Consider the following 20027-nt stretch of genomic DNA (forward strand, 5'->3'; position numbering starts at 1 on the left):
TTTAAAATAGTATTAAAACTAACTAGTAAAGTGCATAAGTGCAGTACCATGTATTAAACATCATCATCAGAGTCCTTAAAGTGCAATGTTTGTTATGTCCGAGTTGAGTAGTCTGACGGCCTGAGGAAAGAAGCTCCTCCTGAGCATCTCTGTTTTAGCCATCAGACTACGAAGTGTGTGTAATACAGTAAATCATTGCAAATTAGTATGATGCCTTAGAAGGCAGCTCCCTATGTAGGCAGTAGACAGAAAGGCGGCTCACTAGGTTTTGCAGCAGAGCTAATGTTACATGGCAGGAGAACAGTTCTTACTCATCATAAAGTGAAAAAGTATGACTTTAATCAAAAACCAAACCACAAAATACAAAAAAATAAAATAAAAACTTGTGTTGTCTTATACACCTTAAACACAAGTTTAATCCTAAAGTCCGACTGAAAGAAGTCTAAACCGGTCTCAACATGTATATTCAAATAGGTAGGAGCGGCTAATAGAGAAACACAACAGGAATTAAACATCAGAAAAATCATAAGAAATAATATAGAAAATACATAAATAGACATGAATACAGGAATATAATTTGCATTACAATACATTGCATTACAAAATAAAAATATAGAACAGCACCTTAAATTTACTGTTACCTCAAACAAACAACAAGAAGCAAAGAGATGATAATTCATATACAAACTGTTCAGATATTCAATTGGCTCTTACAGTTGCTGTCACATAACCAGGGCTTGACATTTCAGCAGTGGCGTGTAACACAGTCACTCCCACTAGCCACATTTTACAGGCTGAATTTTTTATTCAGTTAAATAAATATATGCACTCTGTCACGGTGTGGTGTAGGCTGAAGAAGACGAATAGGCAAAAAGCTCCAAGACAAACTTTTACTATAAATATTATTCCAACAGGTACAGACAGGCAGGATGAACACACACACACTAAATAAGACTGAGAACGGACAAAGACTGGCTGAACTGAAAGGAACTAAATACAAACACTGATGAACACAGATTAACAGAAACCAGGTGACGCAGATGATGATTAACTAGACACAGGTGGAACAGATGATGAACTAAATGACAGTAACCATAGAAACAGATGAGTGGCAGGAAAACAGAACAAAGGAAGACATGTGACTGGGGTGACTGTAGCCGTTTCTCAATACCAAGTACGCAAACTTCGGACTTGCGTCCTTGGTAGTTCGGACTTGCCAAGTTCGACTCAGGAGAACGAACTCCCGAGGACGAGAGGACGCAAGTCCGGTTATTCTGCAAATGGAACAGCGCGTTCTTGATCGCATCACTCAGCATGCTCTGGCTACTCCGGTTATCTCTTTATGTATATTTTAGGCAACAATAAAACGAAATATGCTACAACTCAGCCTCTTTTCGTCAACAATAAAACGAAATATGTTATAAAACACCACTCTGCCTCTTTTCATTTAAAAATCTTAAACATAGTAGCCTAATGGCCATGTGGTTCAGGCTGGCAACGCGTACATTATCTTCACTGCATATATTTATAACAACATGAACATGATCTTTTTGTTTTCATTTTAAAAATATGAAACATTATTGATTTTTATTGACATTTAACAAACAGAGACAGGGTTGTGTCATTTTATTTTATTGTACATATAGTGAAGAGAATGTTAAAATAAATATAAAAATATATATATATTTAAAGTATGTCTCTTTTTGTTAAATGTCAGTTTTAATGATCAATAATATCTACAATGATAAATAAGGCAAACAATTCAAACATAAGTAAGCTCTCTAATAGGCTAGGCTACAAAGTTAAAGTTAAATAGCCTAAATATATAAAGTTATGAAACTTCACTTTGCCCTCAGCCAAAAAGGATTTTTTTGCCATGGAACAAACAATAGTTTAATGAGACCAAAGATCGACTTATACACAAGACGAATTATACGTCAAGTTTATCCACTAGACTAGAGACATCTGAGCCAGCGGCAAACGTCAGAAGCATTAGCTGAGGAATAGCTGTTCCAGTCGGGGTTGATGAGCGTTGAACACCCGGTGAACGCCTGGATGTCACAACTCCGAAAACGTCAGATAAATTTTTCAAATAGGCGCTATCTTTATAAATAAACCACAGATTTGAGCTTTAAACAACCACATTCTCGCCTGAAACACTCATAAAATTAAATTTCATGACACAATAACAGTAGTAGTTTGATATTACGTGGGTTTTCTCCTCTGCTATTGACGCTTGCTGGTTGGTGCGAGATGGATTCTGGGATGCCTGGCTGTCTCAAGTCCGCACCTTGAAGTCACCTCTTGATGCATCCTCGGTAAACGGGGCGGATCAAGAACACATCCGGGGATTTGAATTGGACTTGGCTAGATGTGAACTTTGAATTGGAACAGTACTTGGGCAGTGACTGATGACGTTTCACAAGTCCACAAGAACACAAGTACAGACAAGAACGCATATTGAGAAACGGCCTGTGACACACTGCAGGTTTCAGAGTGAAGTTCGACATGCCTGCAGGGTTACGTGTTTCTTCCAGCGTCTCAGAGCGGCTCTGTTCACAGTAAACGCTGCTCCACACAAACTCAGTCTCTGCATGTGCCGTTTGTTTAGGTTTCCGAAAAAGTGCATTTGGGAACGCATAAAGTTTGACGCGAAGTTGCACTGTTATCATTTACATGCGTCTCAGCAGCTCGGTTGATAAACTCTCTGTGTGCCCTGTGAGTTTGGGTTGCTTATAACGGTCGTACATCTGGAAACGCAACATGCGTCATTTCACCGTCATTTCACATTTCACCTTCATTTATAACCCTAAGCCAATACAGGAGAATACATTAATATTTTTCTAAATATGCAAATTGTTGTTCATCGCAATATCATTGTTCAAGAAATTACAGTGGCTGAAGCATTTTTATCGTAAAGAAGTGTCCAAATATTAAATATTAAATGGACATTTGAATTAAATGTTGTTTGGCCAATATTAAACAAGGATTTGATCATGCTGTAAAGTGTAACAACAATCGGCAGGCCGTTGGCACCTCTGCAGGCATTTGTTATAATAAATAATGTACAAAAGTTGATTGTTTATATAATGTAATTACTTGCTTTTGATACTTTATTTTAAGCCATTTTAAAGGGGTCCTATTATGCTTTTTCACTTTTTTCACTTTAGTTAGTATGTAATGTTTCTGTTTGAGAATAAAAAAGATCTGCAAGGTTACAAAGCTCAAAGTCCACTCCAAAGGGAGATATTTTATTTAACAGAATTCAATTTTCAAGAACTACAACGAATGACTTGTTTGAACTACAACGCATTTTTTTCCGGCCTTTGTGAAGTCATAAAGTTACTCATTTAAATAATCCCCACCCACAGAATATGCAAAAAAAGGGAGCGCTGCGTTAGAAAAGACAGTAGCCCCTTTCACACATACAGTCTTTACTGGTAAATTACCGGTAACAGATCATGTGTGAACAGGACCATTTCAAAAATACGGGAAGTTGTAACATTACCAGTTAATTACCAGTATATGCGCTGTGTGAACACAGAATGAAGATTACCGGTATTTTGCACGTACAAGGTCAGAACGCGCTGATGTAAGAAGTTATATGGGCCAATCAGAAGCCGTTGATAGAGCAACGGCTCTGGGCCATTCATAAAATTATGACGCGTTTACTCATCACTGTTTACAAATGTCTTCAGTGATACTGAAACTAAAGCGCTTCTGCTCGTCCGGTCGGATAAAGAGATTTGTCAATAAAAGTTAGTGATACTGTCACATATGATAAAATAACTAGCCTTCTCCTGGAACAAGGCATAAACTTCCAGTTAATGACATCATCACAGAGTTTACCAGTATTTTGTGACTGATGTGTGAATTGTCTATTACTGGTAAAACAAAAAAAAACAGAACGCTGTTGCTTGTGTGACCAGCACATTTTTGAAATTACCAGTAAATTCGTTCTGCCAATTTTCCTGTAATTTGCCGGGATGGCTGTGTGAAAGGGGCCAGTGTTGTCGCTATGTTAAAGAGACGCTTTTGTAAGATGGTTCACCGCTCCTTAGGTTTTACTGTTACTGTTTGTATTACCATAGTTTCCCCACAAGTATCATGATAAAGACTGAAAAAGTATAAGAAAATTATAAACATGCCACTCTGAAACGTCCTGTGAAATCTGTGCTTGCAAAGTCCGTGCTTGAAATCGTTCCGCGTGATCCTCTTGTTTGTTAACATTGTTAAGTCTAAATCAGGCTTGAATTGGTTTGAAGTTGGCATCCTTAATATTTACATCTCAGTAGAGCTCGCGGTTATGGTTAGGGGCGTGCCAATCACAAGACACTGGGCCAGCTAACCAATCACAGCACATTTCACATTTCGGAAGGAGGTGCTTCATCTAAACCGAAACTAAGCGGCGTGTTCAGGCCAGACCCGGGAGAGAGGTGCTGTAATAATGTAAAATATGTGAACTATCAAGCATGAAAGCATATTCTAGTATACTACCCCAAAAACAATATCAAGACTTCATAAAAGGGCATAATAGGACCCCTTTAAAGGCTATGGTTTATTGGTCTATTTTTACTACCACACAAAAAAATATTTTTACTACCACACAAAAAAATATTATCCAGTTACTTGATTAATCGTCAAAATAATCGACTGATTACTCAATTACCCAAATAATCTTTAGTGACAACCCTAGATTAGTTAAAACATTTCAAAATGCACCCGCTTTGTTTTGCATTTTGTAACATTCAGTCGAATAAAAGACCATTTTTCCAGTCATATATCGTCATTGAAGATTTCTTAAAAATAGCATTCAAATATTGTCTCGTCTTGTTCTCGTGTATCATCTCATCTCGTGAGCTAAGTGTATCGTCACACCCCTAATAAAAGGCAATTTCCCAACAGCACAATTGTGGCCAGTGAAAATGCTGAGTGGTTACTGAGGAAAAAACGTAATGTCAAGCCCTGCATATAACTCATGTGTTTCTGTCTTTCTCACAGGATCATGTACTGTACGTGGGTGTATCCCGTGACCCTGTACCCTCCTTTCTTTGGATATTACTTCTTTAACGGGCTGCTGATGGTTCTGCTGTGTCTGCACATCTTCTGGGCCGCTCTGATCATACGCCTGGCCTTCCGCTTCTTGAGCTGTAATGTACGTCTGTGGGAATTCATATGCACTTTTTTTACACAGTTTTATCAGTAACAGATAAACGGTGTTTCCGTTTATCTCATGAAAATAGTGTAAGGTTGTACACATGGGAGACCAGGGGTGACTAAACACAAATTTGAGAAAGGCAAATTCTCTGTAAAGTATGACTAACACATTTACAATTACCAGTTTGGTCCCACTTTATATTAGGGTGTCTATACTTACTTATTGTACATTTCTGACATAGCCTTGTATTAGCAACATTAAGAACCACACACACACACACACACACACACACACACTCCTGTCCCAGCCACTATTTAAAACAAAGTTCGCCAATGGCTACAATGTGCTTATTGTCGTCTTGGTGTATTGCAAGACACTTGAGGTGGGATACGGGTAAGGTTAGGGACAGGTTTGGTGGTTTAAAGGGTTAGTTCACCCAAAAATGAAAATTATGTCATTAATGTCACCCTCATGTCGTCCCAAGCCCGTAAGACCTCCGTTCATCTTCAGAACACAGTTTAAGATATGTTAGATTTAGTCCGAGAGTTTTCTGTCCCTCCATTGAAAATGTATGTACGGTATACTGTCCTTGTCCAGAAAGGAAATAAAGACATCATCAAAGTAGTCCATGTGACATCAGTGGGTTAGTTAGAATGTTTTGAAGCATCGAAAATACATTTTGGTCCAAAAATAACAAAAACTACGACTTTATTCAGCATTGTATTGTCTTCCGGTTCTGTTGTCGATCCGCGTTTAGTGCCGCTGCTGACGTAAGACGCTGCTGACGTGTGTCTGGTGTATGATATAGTTTGAATTTAGTATGTTTAAAATATATTAACTTTAAATCTAATTTTGGATAACACACTACAGTTAAAATTGTACTCTCAAGCACTTAATAATAAGCGTACTTCTTTAAGGAGAGACACTTTCATGACTATGTTTCTTAACACACTTAAAAAGTGCACTTTAATAATATCAGAATAAAGGTTTTCTTTAAAGTACATTTTATATCATTTTGTTTTAATAATATTTTAATTAAGATTGTATTATCTGCCAGTATTTTTTTTTAAATGGAAGATTTGAAATACACCACAAGTGCAAATTCAATACAATTAAAGAGTCATTATCGCATTTATGCTTTTTTGGGGGGAATTGGACAGTTGGTCCATGAGCTGTTATATTCAAAAATCATTTTATGAATATCACACGTTTTGTTCCCTGGAAGATAGACAGTCATACAGGTGACAGAAGTTTCTATTTGGGATGAACTATCCCTTTAAATCAGCCGTCTTAGTGATTCTCTCCTGTTCTTACTCAACAGTCGTCGGTTGAAGACGAGAGGTCCGATAGAGACGAGACGGAGTCCGAGGAGGACGATGAGATGAAAAATGGAGAGATAAAGAAAAACGGACCAGCTCAGAATGGTCACGCTAACAACAACCACCACTCTAAAGCAGAGTGACGTCCCGAGAGGACAGGAGAAATGCTCAAAAACACAAAGACTCTCCTGAAGCAGAACAGAGAGGAGTGAAGAACAGAGGAACAATCCCAGTTTTACGAACAGATAATCGCTTTGTACACTACAGAGTACAGACAAACACGCACACACACACACACTTACAGTAACAGTCATCACATGAACACAGGCACATCGATCCCAAGTGCCAAACAGAGAGCAACGCTGCCTTACAGATCACCTAAAAATCAATATCATTTACTGATGTTGTTCCAAACCTCTATGACTTTCTTGGAGTTATTTATAGCAGAACGTCCAAACTGCTCTTGCCTATAGAATGAAAGTCAATGGTGACCACAGTAGTCAAGCAAGATATTCAGTCTCGAAGCTGTTGTACGACTTGAAATGAAGCGCTCATGTCGTGCGGACTTCTTTTATGGTGCATTTTTGTGCATTCTAGAGCTAATTTTATTGTACGGAAGAGAGCAGCTCAGACATTATGCTAAACTTGAGTTTTGTATGTCCTAAATAAAAAAGCCATGTGGGTTGTGGACAACATGACGACAGAACACTTGTTTTAGGTGAGCTGTCCCTTTAAATAGTGCCTTCCTTTGCCATCGTTTGCTCTTTTTCATGCCTTGCTTTTCTTGTGGGTTTTCTGCAATCTCTTTCCTATGGAATAAAAAAAGTCAAAAAAGATAATTGCCAATTTTTGTCTCACAATTGTGAGTTTATTTCTTGCAATTTGGACTTTATGACTCGCATTTACATTTGACAATTCTGAGGAAAACGAGAAAAACTCAGAGAAATAAAGTCAGAATTGTGAGAAACTCGGAATTGTGAGAAATAAAGTTTATATCTCACAATCTCTTTTTTTTTTTTTTTATTATAAGAATTATGAGAAATAAAACTCGCAGTTGCAAGTTATAAAGTTTTCTCAGAATAGCGGCGCTGGTTCCGGAAGTATTTTTTACATTAATTCCCATAGGATTTTTTTTTAAAGTCTTTGTTAAAGGTGTCTACGAGGTGAATAACAACATTACAAACTTTGACTTTAAGCACAAACGTATTTGAACACTTCACAGCTTTAGAGACAGAAAGAACTACAATCCCATGAAGCGTTGTGAACAGCACAATCAAATAAAAAATTATAGAGAAATATAAAACTATAAATGTTGATATATATATATATATATATATACATATATGTAACGTTTATTGCAAAATATGCAAATATATACAAATATTTTAGTATTTTTAGAGCGTAGGGAGGTTCGATTACATCATTCGCAGTGCTTTGTGAGAGTGGGCGGAGCTAAAGAGATCTATTAGCTTGTTTTGCTTTGATTGGTGGCATTTTCTATACAGCATAACAGGTAATGTAGTTTTCCACCACAAATTCCATTGTTAAACACTATTATTTTGATATAATTCAGACTGATGGCTTCAACAGAATCAAATACCATCGATTAACCTCGTAGCTCACAGAAGGTCTGTCTTTAAAGGTTTATAAGTTCTCTCTATGGAGAAAATGAATTGAGTTTTTACTTCCGGAACTGCATCACTCTTAATGAAATATAAACAATATACTGTATATTCAGTCACAACTGAAGTACATTTGAATACAAAGCTGTTTAGTCTTAAGGTGCTTTCACAGTAGCGAAATTTTGCTGTCAAAAAAATATCTCCATTGTCTATTGTGAATAGCGTAGCGACGTATGAACAGCTCACACAGAAGTCACTTAAATCAAGCAGATTTCTGTTTGTCAATGCGGCAAATCCATGTTCAATATGCGTTGTTGAAAGTCTCTCACCCTCGCGCGAAACTCCCGATTGCATGGATTTCGATTGAAATGGCGAATGACAAAAATTTGCCAAACAACTATACAGTGGGATTGTTTTTTACTTCTATAAATACAGTACTTCCATCCATGTTTATGTCATTTAAAAGTGCACTCAGTGTGTTTTCCTCACTGCATTGCACTTAAGTGTCAGTATAAACCCAAGACGACTGCCATATCAGCCAGCGCATTATAAACAAAAAATTACTGAGTGCACTTTTAAAAATGGCTATATTGTGCCAAATATTACAAACTTTCTGACACAGACAGTGTGTAAACCAAAGGAAAACCATGCGGGACACTGCCATAATATACTTTACATGGCAACACAAGGTTTTTTTTTTTTTGACAGGCAAACCACTACCATAAAGTGATTCCTCAATTTATAATATTAAACCCATATTTATTATTATTCCTAACACCGAGCAACACATACTGGATAAAGTCGCGGCATGTTCGTTGTCACACAGATTCTGAATATTCACAAGCCGCAAACCAAAGATAGAGAGAATCTCACTCAAAGCGGCCAGTACTCTTTACATTTCCATTCAGATTGAATTTATGGACAATTATGGACAATATTTTATTTTAAACATCTCGTTCACACTGTCCTTCTCTGATTTCATCATTCCTCCCATTGTCCTCTGTACATTTCAAATGCTGCCGAGTCAGATTACAGTGTTATCTTTATTTTGTATTTTTCCTGTGTTTTGTAATATGATATTATTATGGAGAATGTTAACAATAAAATACTGAACGCGAGTCACACCTGATGTGTTTGTCTGATTTCTCTGACATACTAAAGCTCATGTAAAGTTTTTGATTTTAATTTTAACTGTTAGTTATTCCAAATTAGTTTCATATATTTCAAATGAACTACATTGCCAATTCATCATTACAATGTGTAATTACATGTATATGTAAATAGCTACATGACACAAGTTTCAGTAAAAGTGACAATAAAGTATATTTTAGTTGAGCATTTATGCTTATCAGTAGGCTACCTATTTGTAATTATGAAATTACAAGTTGTACTTAAGTCCAACAAAAATTCAGCTAATTCAATTTAAATTACAATACATTTTCATTTAACTGCAATAACATTGCAATTAAACGGATAGCTCACCCAAAAAGGAAAATACTGTCATCAAAATTTGTTTAGTTTTTTTAAAGAATGATGGTAACCAAACAGTTGATGAGCCCCTTTGCTTTCCATAGTATTTTTTATTTTATTTTCCCATAGAGGTCAATGGCAACTGTTGGTTACCGACATTCAAAATATCTTCTTTTGTGTTCAGCAGAAGAAAGTGATTTTTGGGTGAACTATCCCTTTAAGTGTTCAAAAACATTACACACAGTTTCTGTAATACGGCTACTTTTTTTCTAAGTATGCTTAAGTGTGATTATTTTTCACAACGGTCATAATTCGCGAAATCTGTCGTCTAGCTGTATTTGGGTATTTCCCAGAATTCAGGCCTATTTCTGTCCAGAGGGCGTAATTCTATTAAAAACTAATTCAATCTAATACATTTAGCACCACTAATTAGTATAAACAAAAACAAGCCTACACTTATTTTATGGCTGCTCTTACTAATGATTTTCACACTTTTTATTGGTGTTTTGTGGTACAATATCTGTGTTTTGGTGTTGTCCGCCACCAGAGTTTTCACTTGTCGTAACAAATCTACATGGTTCACAGTTTCTGTAATACGTAGGCTACTTTTTTTCTAAGTATGCTTAAGTGTGATTATTTTTCACAACGGTCATAATTGGCGAATTGGTCTAGCTGTATTTAGCGTTGTAGGACATTTTAAATGTCAAGTGAACCACTGAAACTGTCAAAGGCAAGTGAACTTCAGCATCCTAAGACCCTCTGAATCGGAATGCAGAACAAGAATTGCACGCAAAGAAATGTTCAATGAATGGAAGAAATGCCACTCGAGAGTCTCTTCCGTGTGGAGTCACGTGGCATTCAGAGGCTACTGCGATTGGTTACATTGTTTTATAAGTACTGTTACACTTACTTTGAAGTCAACATTGTTTTTTATAATATTTGCTTTCTTAATGCAAGTTCCTTTCTTATTTTGATTCGTCAGTGCACGTTAATCAAATACTACTAATAAAAAAATACTTAATTCTTGATCTGTTATCAAAATATAAAAATCTTTCAACACTTTTCAGCAGACGTCATCAGTCTGTAATTATTTAACCCCTTCCCTCCAACGAACTGTCATAATTCTAATATTCATTCAGGCTACATCTATATCATAACGTGTTTACAGTATAAATTTATAAGAAAAAAAAATAGCACATAATGACTCCAATAACAAAATTCAAATCGCCACATGCATCAATCTTAAACATAAAAATACTATAGGTCATGTTGAATGTTATACGCTGTAGTGTATGTTGTATTTTTATATTTGGGATATTTTTTAGTATGTTTTACTACTACTACTTTTACTCGGTAATTTCATTTTTATTTCAGTGTACTTAATTTTAAATGATTGTTTTACAAACAATATTGACAGAGCAATAAAGTGTCAGTAATACACATAAAATAACAATATTCAATTAAATAAAATATAATAAGATACTTTGAACAAGAAATTTAACCATTGTATGGAAGCCCATTTCTCCCACATAAGCAAAAAAAAGATTATGTAGGTCATAATCATGACATAAAAAGTCGAAATTTTGACTTGAAATCCATAATTATGACTTAGTATGTCAAGAATTCGGCTTTTAATGTTATGATCGAGATTTACTAAAGGTGAACTGTGTTCGAAACGCCGCACGCTGGTGACCCCTCCTGGTCAGAACAGTGTAAATGCAACAAAAACTCAGGTCAAACAAGCATAAAAAACCCTTTTACAAACACATTGCAGATGTTTTATTGAAAGTAAAATCTACCAAATGCATTTATCTAATCATATAATTAGATTAAATATCAAGTGTCTGTGTAATATGTGTCATTTCATCTATTTCCAGGGCTTAATTGTTTTGTTTGTTCCATGGATGGCTCAGCTAAACAAGCCAATAAGAGACTATTAACTATTATTATTCCTTTTAATTTTACTAATGTCTAATTAAAACGTGTGCAAATACAAATGTATCAATCTGATCAGAGATTGAAATTACGAAACGTTTCGAAACAGTTATGACGCAACGAAGCCTCGTTTACTGAAATCACGTGACTCTGGTAGTTTGACACACGGTCCGAACCGCTGATGCGAAACAAAAGATTCGTAAAGGTTTTGAAGCTTCATGAAGCAGTCCATCGAAATACGCCCATCATTACTACCTCAACGCCAGTGTGTTTCAGTCTATTTTTTTTTTAGTCTATGGTTTTCAGCAAAGGCTGCTTTGGACGCAGAGTGGCGCGTCTAGCTCGTGCAGAGTCTCTAGTTTCCTCTTCTGACGCGTTTCTGCTGCTTACTGGAAGATTACAGGCGCCATCTTGGATCAGGAGAGGTTTTTAAACTGGAAAAAGTCAAAGAGCAGAAAAGAAAAACAACTGCTATTATACGTCTGCAAACCCGTCCGTTCGGGCCTGCGGTGAGGATGACACTCGGTTTAAATTCATGACATCGGTTTTAAAGTACTTTTGAAAGACTCGAACTGAAGTAAAACCGCACTGGAAAAAGAAACAAACATTGGACAGGGAGATTTTTCTCTGCAGCTGGGAAAGTTGTTTTGTATTTGTTCGCTCGCAAGAGAACACGTTTACCTCTAAGATATGACATCAGCGGATCCAGGTAATGTATCAAACACATTTTTACACGATTATGCTGTTAAATGTCTGAGTTGTGCTCGTTTTGACCATTATAAGCAGTTGGGCTGGTTAGCTTGAGCAGCTGTTAGCTCGACTGTTGGGATGTTAACGTTAGCTAATAACACAAGCTCATGCAGTAAAAACTGGAATAACATTTGCCGTTCGGGTGCTTTGCTGTGAGAATAGTAGCAAAGAGCCACAAGATCGGTGACAGTTTGATCTGACACTTGTAGCAGTGTGTGTGTGTGTGTGAGTGTGTGCGCGCGCTTCAGCTGTCATTCACACACAGGCCCAAAACAACATTCACATGCTCGTAATGGACTGAAGTAACTTACAGGGAGATTTGTACTGATCCCGATTCAGGTCAGATTACTTATTAAGAGATTTATTGATTTGTTCTAGACAACAGCATCAGAGTGTTTTCAAAAATGTGGGAGGGTTAATAATGTTTTTGATAATTAAATGACTCCATTATTACTAATTCTAGAACGTTCAAAAGAACAGCATTTATTAATAGATAAATATAAATATTTTGTAACAGTATAAATGTCTTGTGATAAATGTAATGCATCCTGATTAAAATAATTTATTTAAAAAATCTTACTGATCTTTAATTGATCTGTCCTGCAGGTACAATGGTTGGACAATGAAACTAATGCCTTGTTTCGACCTAGCGGTACAGTACAGTTCAGTTCAGTACGGTCAGAGACTTTTTGTACGGTACGCAATTTTTAGCCATTTTCATTGTCAGAAGTTGTGCATGATACCCTAATTCCGAACCGTACCGTGCCACTTTTTTGGGACCCTTCCTTTGGGGTACCTGGAACAGTAGTACGGTACTAAAGGGTGGAGCTAGACTCACTGCAGAACTGTGATTGGTTGACAGAGAATCGTCACTTGTGCGTGCTACAAGGGGATTGACAACACAAAAGGTGCCATTTTTTAATACAGTACAAATACAATACCCTTTATTCTTGTGACAAACAGCCACATGCCGAGAAGCAAGAACAAGGTCTGCTGTATGTTCTCCATTGTTATTTACTGTGTTACTTTATAGGGGGGTGGGAATGGGCAAAAATGTGACGATTCGATAGTATTGCGATATTTGGGCCACGATTCAATATTATTGCGATTCTTAACATACTGCAAGTGCAATACTGCAAGTATTGCGATTCGATTCTGCGATATTGCAATTCATGTCCCCCAAAAATATTTTTTTGGTAACAAAGGCATTACAGGCATTTTGTAACTTTTCTAAATGCTTATTACAGCAAATTTAACAGAATTTGAAGGAAATACCAGCCTACACAAAAGAATAACACAACTACCGGTACACTATTCATTTCAGTAATAGCTCCTTGTATCAATCATTTAGACCAAAGATACATATTCTTGCAATATGAATTAAGGAGCCTACTAGAATAGTAAATATATATATATATATATATATATATATATATATATATATATATATATATATCAATTCTGAATTTAAACTTTTTAAATACTCATTTGCATGCTCTTTAATTCGACCTTTATAGAGACTGCCGATCAAACATCCTAAAGCGATTATCGGCCGATTATGATCGGCGACCGATCAATCGGAGCACTCTTAGCACTGTCCTGTACCGCTCGGTGGAAACGAGGCATAAGGGTGTTCACACTTGGCATGTTCGGTTCGATTAAAACGAACCCTGGTGCGATTGCTCTGTTAGGGTGTTTTCACTCCTGAGCATTTGTTTCGGAACCTGGTGTGTTTTGGCACATTTGCTACACATTTTGGTACGCTTCGAAAGGTTGCCTTGTGAAAGCGAACCGAATCAAGAAAAAAATTCGACATTGTAACAAATTAAGTCCCTGTTTCAGAACAAAACAAACAATCTATAGGTGTGAAAACAGTGCGGTTCATTTGAATAATGTGAACGCTCACATTCAAACCCTGGTGTCACCAAACAAGCAGACCAAGACCCCTGAAAAGATGGGTCTGCCAAACCATCTCTCATCCACCCTGCGCTTCACTCTGGGCAGCAACAGTCTGTGTGTGAGCCACTTTGGGGAGCTTTTTGGGGAGCCACTTTTTATTCTTTCTAACTAATCTTTTTTTCTTTCAAACTACTTTCTTTCTAACTAATCTTTCTAACTAATCTTTCTTTCTTTCTAACTTTTCTTTCTAACTAATTCATCTTTCTTTCTTTCTTTCTAACTAATCTTTCTTTCTAACTAATCCATATTTCTTTCTTTCTTACTAATCTTTCTTTCTTTCTACCTAATCTTTCTTTTTTTCTTTCTTTCCAACTAATCTCTTTCTTTCTTTCTTACTGATCTATCTTTCTAACTTATCTTTCTTTCTTTCTAACCTATCTTTCTTTCTTTCTAACTAATCTTTCTTTTTTTCTTTCTTTCTTTCTTACTGCTCTATCTTTCTTTCTAACTAATCAATCCTTCTTTCTTTCTAACTAATCTTTCTTTCTTTCTAACTAATCTTTCTTTTTTCTTTCTTTCTTTCTTTCTTACTGCTCTATCTTTCTTTCTAACTAATCAATCCTTCTTTCTTTCTGACTAATCCATCTTTCTTTCTGTCTAACTAATCTATCTTTTTTTCTTTCTAACTAATCTGTCTTTCTTTCTTTCTAACTAATCTATCTTTCTTTCTATCTAACAAATATTTTTTCTTTCTAACTAATCTGTCTTTATTTCTAACTAATCTTTCTTTCTAATTAATCTTTCTTTCTTTCTTTCTAACTAATCTTTCTTTCTAGCAAATATTTTTTCTTGCTAACTAGTCTGTCTTTCTTTCTAACTAATCTGTTTTTCTTTCTTTCTAACTAATCTATCTTTCTTTTTTCTTTCTAACTAATCTTTCTTTCTTTCTAACTAACTTTCTTTCTTTCTAACTAATCTTTCTTTCTAACTAATCTATCTTTCTTTCTATCTAACAAATATTTTTTCTTTCTAACTAATATGTCTTTATTTCTAACTAATCTTTCTTTCTAATTAATCTTTCTTTCTTTCTTTCTTTCTAACTAATCTTTCTTTCTAACTAATCTTTCTTTCTAACTAATCCATATTTCTTTCTTTCTTACTAATCTTTCTTTCTTTCTACCTAATCTTTCTTTTTTTCTTTCTTTCCAACTAATCTCTTTCTTTCTTTCTTACTGATCTATCTTTCTAACTTATCTTTCTTTCTTTCTAACTTATCTTTCTTTCTTTCTTTCTAATCTTTCTTTTTTTCTTTCTTTCTTTCTTACTGCTCTATCTTTCTTTCTAACTAATCAATCCTTCTTTCTTTCTAACTAATCTTTCTTTCTTTCTAACTAATCTTTCTTTTTTCTTTCTTTCTTTCTTTCTTACTGCTCTATCTTTCTTTCTAACTAATCAATCCTTCTTTCTTTCTGACTAATCCATCTTTCTTTCTGTCTAACTAATCTATCTTTTTTTCTTTCTAACTAATCTGTCTTTCTTTCTAACTAATCTATCTTTCTTTCTATCTAACAAATATTTTTTCTTTCTAACTAATCTGTCTTTATTTCTAACTAATCTTTCTTTCTAATTAATCTTTCTTTCTTTCTTACTAATCTTTCTTTCTAACAAATATTTTTTCTTTCTAACTAGTCTGTCTGTCTTTCTTTCTTTCTAACTAATCTATCTTTCTTTTTTCTTTCTAACTAATCTTTCTTTCTTTCTAACTAATCTATCTTTCTTTTTTCTTTCTAACTAATCTATCTTTCTTTTTTCTTTCTAACTAATCTTTCTTTCTTTCTAACTAATCTATCTTTCTTTTTTCTTTCTAACTAATATTTCTTTCTTTCTAACTAACTTTCTTTCTTTCTAACTAATCTATCTTTCTTTCTATCTAACAAATATTTTTTCTTTCTAACTAATATGTCTTTATTTCTAACTAATCTTTCTTTCTAATTAATCTTTCTTTCTTTCTTTCTAACTAATCTTTCTTTCTAACAAATATTTTTTCTTTCTAACTAGTCTGTCTGTCTTTCTTTCTAACTAATCTATCTTTCTTTTTTCTTTCTAACTAATCTTTCTTTCTTTCTAACTAATCTATCTTTCTTTTTTCTTTCTAACTAATATTTCTTTCTTTCTAACTAATCTACCTTTCTTTCTAACCAATCTTTCTTTCTAACTAACTTTCTTTCTTTCTAACTAATCTTTCTTTCTTTCTAACTAATCTTTCTTTCTTTCTAACTAATCTTTCTTTCTTTCTAACTAACCTTTCTTTCTTTCTAACTAACTTTCTTTCTTTCTAACTAATCTTTCTTTCTTTCTTTCTAACTAATCTTTCTTTCTTTCTAACTAATCTATCTTTCTTTTTTCTTTCTAACTAATCTTTCTTTCTTTCTAACTAATCTATCTTTCTTTTTTCTTTCTAACTAATATTTCTTTCTTTCTAACTAATCTACCTTTCTTTCTAACTAATCTTTCTTTCTAACTAACTTTCTTTCTTTCTAACTAATCTTTCTTTCTTTCTAACTAATCTTTCTTTCTTTCTAACTAACCTTTCTTTCTTTCTAACTAATCTATCTTTCTTTCTTTCTAACTAATCTGTCTTTCTTTCTTTCTAAATAATCTATCTTATAGTATCTATCTAGAAAAGTTCGTATCCCATGGATGTGGGGAAAAACAATAAAGATGGACTGATAAAGAACAATCCTTGGGAGAACCCAGGCTCAGTCGGAGGGCCAGTTCTCCTCTTGCCAATGAATGAACAGTGTATGATTATGATTCACAATAGATCAGAGAACAATACATGTTTCACATTTTTCACAGCCCAAGATTTAAACTGTCGGCATGGCTTTAGCAGCCCCACCATGAATGTTGACTCTGTGGAGTTTCCTGACGAACAGTTTTGGTGGAAACAAGAGAGTCGAGGTGCGCATTTAATTCTGCCGTGAGTTGGGCAGCTGTGGTGTTATGTTTTTTGGATTTAATCTGCGTTTAGTACCTAGACATCCCTTTCAGACAGCTTCCTCTTGCGTCGACAGTTACTCCTGTTGGATGTGGTTCGTAGGGCTGGGCGATAAAACGATAACGATATGTATCGCGATAGACACGTGATCGATATCAATAAAAAATGTGTTCGATAAAACGTTCGATATTTTTTTCTTCGTCGGAAGAAACCACAGGTTGCGAAGCAAGTTTGGTTGCATTAACAAAGGGACTCGCTCTCTGGTAACCTAGCAAAGTAGGGAGTGGCACGCTAACAGGCCATCATGTAACGTGTCAGTTTGGTTGCGCCATATCCAGACTCATGTTGCAGAATCGTTGTCTCGTGCTGCTGGGTTCCTCTTCAGTAACCGGCGATTGATAAGCAGAAAATGAGTGCCCTTCATCTGCATGCCATGCAGGCTAGAATTGCGAAACATTATTGGATAATTCCCTCTATTCGCGTTTGATGTGAACACAGCATCATAAACAGGCTGCGATGTCAAGATTGCAATGCTGGAGTGTGTGTGTGTGTGTGTGTGTGTGTGCGATCGCGCGCACGAGAGAGAGAGAGAGACACGCGGGCGCGATCGAACAGTGGAGACATAAAAACATACTCCCGTCATTTTGTTAATACAGGACATCATTCAGTCTGCAAAGTGTTTACTTATATTTGTGTAGGCCTATACTCGCAATAAAACACAACATTGTGCTTTTGTCACACTGTATTTCTTGTCAAACTGTAACCTACAACTGTCACACACCGTTTTAAAAGCAAAACATTTATCCAACCCCTTTTTAAAACAGTCTGTGTGTTCCATCTTTTGGACATTCGTCATATCGCATTGGTTTTCATTTCTTGTCCTCAAAACAGAGCACTAATCTGTTTATTTTTAAGTTACACATTGATTAAAAAAGAAAATGAAATGTGTTGGTAGTATTATTTTATACGGAAATCAATTATTTATAATTCTGATGAGAATAAAGTTAGGGTTAATTAAAATTAAGGAAAACAAATATATTGATCTGAAATATAGCAAATTAATTTTAAATTCATTCAGGTACAATTACCAAACATATCTCATATCTATCTTTTTATTAGTTTAATTAATAAACCAATTATATAAAACTATTATCAGTGCACTATAAATAAACTGGTTCTATGCCTTTATTAATAAAACTTATTGGGATTGTAATCAGAGGAAGGTTAAGTTTAAAATAAAAATGTATAAATGTAATATATTTTTTCTCCTGGTCCTTATTTTAAATGGGTCATAAAAAAATCAATAATTATCGATATCGACCGATATGAAACACTGATATCGTGATACAGTTTTCAGCCATATCGCCCAGCCCTAGTGGTTCGTCTTTCATGGAGGAATGCCGACGACACTGCCCTGTATACCACAGATGAGCCAGCGACACGCGCATCAAAAATGTGTCCTCTTTTAAGCTCTGATACATCTCCTATGATGTTGTATTGATTGCAGTATTTTATGTACAGCGGTGCTATTGATCTCACATATAGATATGAAACCTCCAAAAAAATTAATGTATAGTTAGTTATACAGTGTTTTTTTTCTTGGAAATGCATCTGAAAAATGAGGTCATCTTATATTTAGTGTGTAGACTTTAACATGTCAATAATACAGCTGCAACAATAGGGAGCGCCAAATGCGTGTAAAACTAGTGTTTCCGCCCAGGACTGATAAATGCAGCGGAGTCATTAAAAAAACTCTCATTAAGCAGCCAAGAAATACTTCTTAAGTCTTAAAAATGCTAACAGTCTAAAGAAAAGCTTACTGTGGTCCTAAAAGCGGCTGCTTCGGGGATGTTGATAGGCTGTTGTGTCGGTACGTGGCCAAAGAAAGAAATGAGGGGCTGGCAATAACCAAAGCACTGGATATCGCCAAAGAGCTGAACTTACCCACCAGCGAGGCCCATCATTTCTTGTTTTGGCTGCGCGCTTGCCTGTTAGTTTCTTCCTTGAACATGCCTTGCTCAGGGCTTTCCCTCCGACTTCAGGGAGAAACTGCTGTCTTTTCAGCGCTAGCCTATGTGAGTGGCCTAAGGAAAAAGCATTCATAACCCTAGGATCAGATAGGTAATGTGGATCAAACACCTGCGTTTCTATTTTGACATGCCAACATCTGTCACTTCAAAAAAAAGATGAGAAATCAGTCATTGTGAAATCTACTGGAAATGAGAATTACAGGTTATTTTTTATGGTATGCCATGAAGTGTTTATTTTTAAATGTGATTGTTGTTGGTATATTTTACCAATATTTACCATTCCTTCAATATAAAAATAAAACAATTTAATATGAAAAATATGCAATGTGAAAATTATTTTCAAATAAAATCATTTTTATTTAAAAAAAAGACAAGATTTGACCCTCAAAAAGGCTTTTTCCAAAAGGTAACATCTTGAAAAAGGGGGGTCGTCTTATAATGAGGGTCATTTAAATTCGGAACAATACAATATGAGTTTCAATTCAATAGGATTGTAGGATTCAATACAATAGTCTTCAACTTGAAGTGTTGTGCAGACTGATCGGTCTCTATGACATCAAAGTTGCGCGAAAGTGATTCGAAAGCTTTTTTAAAAGATTGAAAGATGTAAAAGTCTGCTCCCTAATCACTCTCACAGTGATGTCATCGGTCTGTGCAGCACCGCTTCAAGTCGAACACAAACTAATTAGACGACCTAATGTATATTAAACCGTTTAGGCCTATACCACAAAAACATCACGGGACACCAAATTACCCTATTTAAAAAATATATATATTTATGCCTGGTAGATTTAAAACCGGACACAAATTAACTAGACTGGCCAATATGTCAGTGTATTTTTTCTA

At 35.3% G+C, this 20027-nt stretch overlaps 2 protein-coding genes across 3 annotated transcripts in view; both read left to right on the forward strand.

Moving 5' to 3' along the window:
* The window catches only part of cers2b (ceramide synthase 2b), a 43672-nt gene extending 37012 nt beyond the window's left edge, over positions 1-6660 (forward strand). For both annotated transcript variants that reach the window (XM_056257913.1, XM_056257920.1), the window contains exons 10-11: positions 5002-5155; positions 6480-6660. In XM_056257913.1, the coding sequence (XP_056113888.1) occupies positions 5002-5155; positions 6480-6620 (295 nt within the window). In that variant the 3' untranslated portion in view covers positions 6621-6660. The remainder of the gene's footprint in view (positions 1-5001; positions 5156-6479) is intronic.
* Positions 6661-11815: 5155 nt separating this feature from the next.
* arnt (aryl hydrocarbon receptor nuclear translocator) overlaps positions 11816-20027 on the forward strand; it is a 36701-nt gene continuing 28489 nt past the window's right edge. The window contains exon 1 of the mRNA XM_056257944.1: positions 11816-12213. Coding sequence (XP_056113919.1) covers positions 12195-12213 — 19 coding nt within the window. The 5' untranslated portion in view covers positions 11816-12194. The remainder of the gene's footprint in view (positions 12214-20027) is intronic.

The sequence above is a fragment of the Rhinichthys klamathensis genome, unplaced genomic scaffold, assembly GCF_029890125.1.
Source record: "Rhinichthys klamathensis goyatoka isolate OS25496 unplaced genomic scaffold, OSU_Roscu_1.1 h1tg000006l_1, whole genome shotgun sequence".
NCBI lineage: Eukaryota > Metazoa > Chordata > Actinopteri > Cypriniformes > Leuciscidae > Rhinichthys > Rhinichthys klamathensis.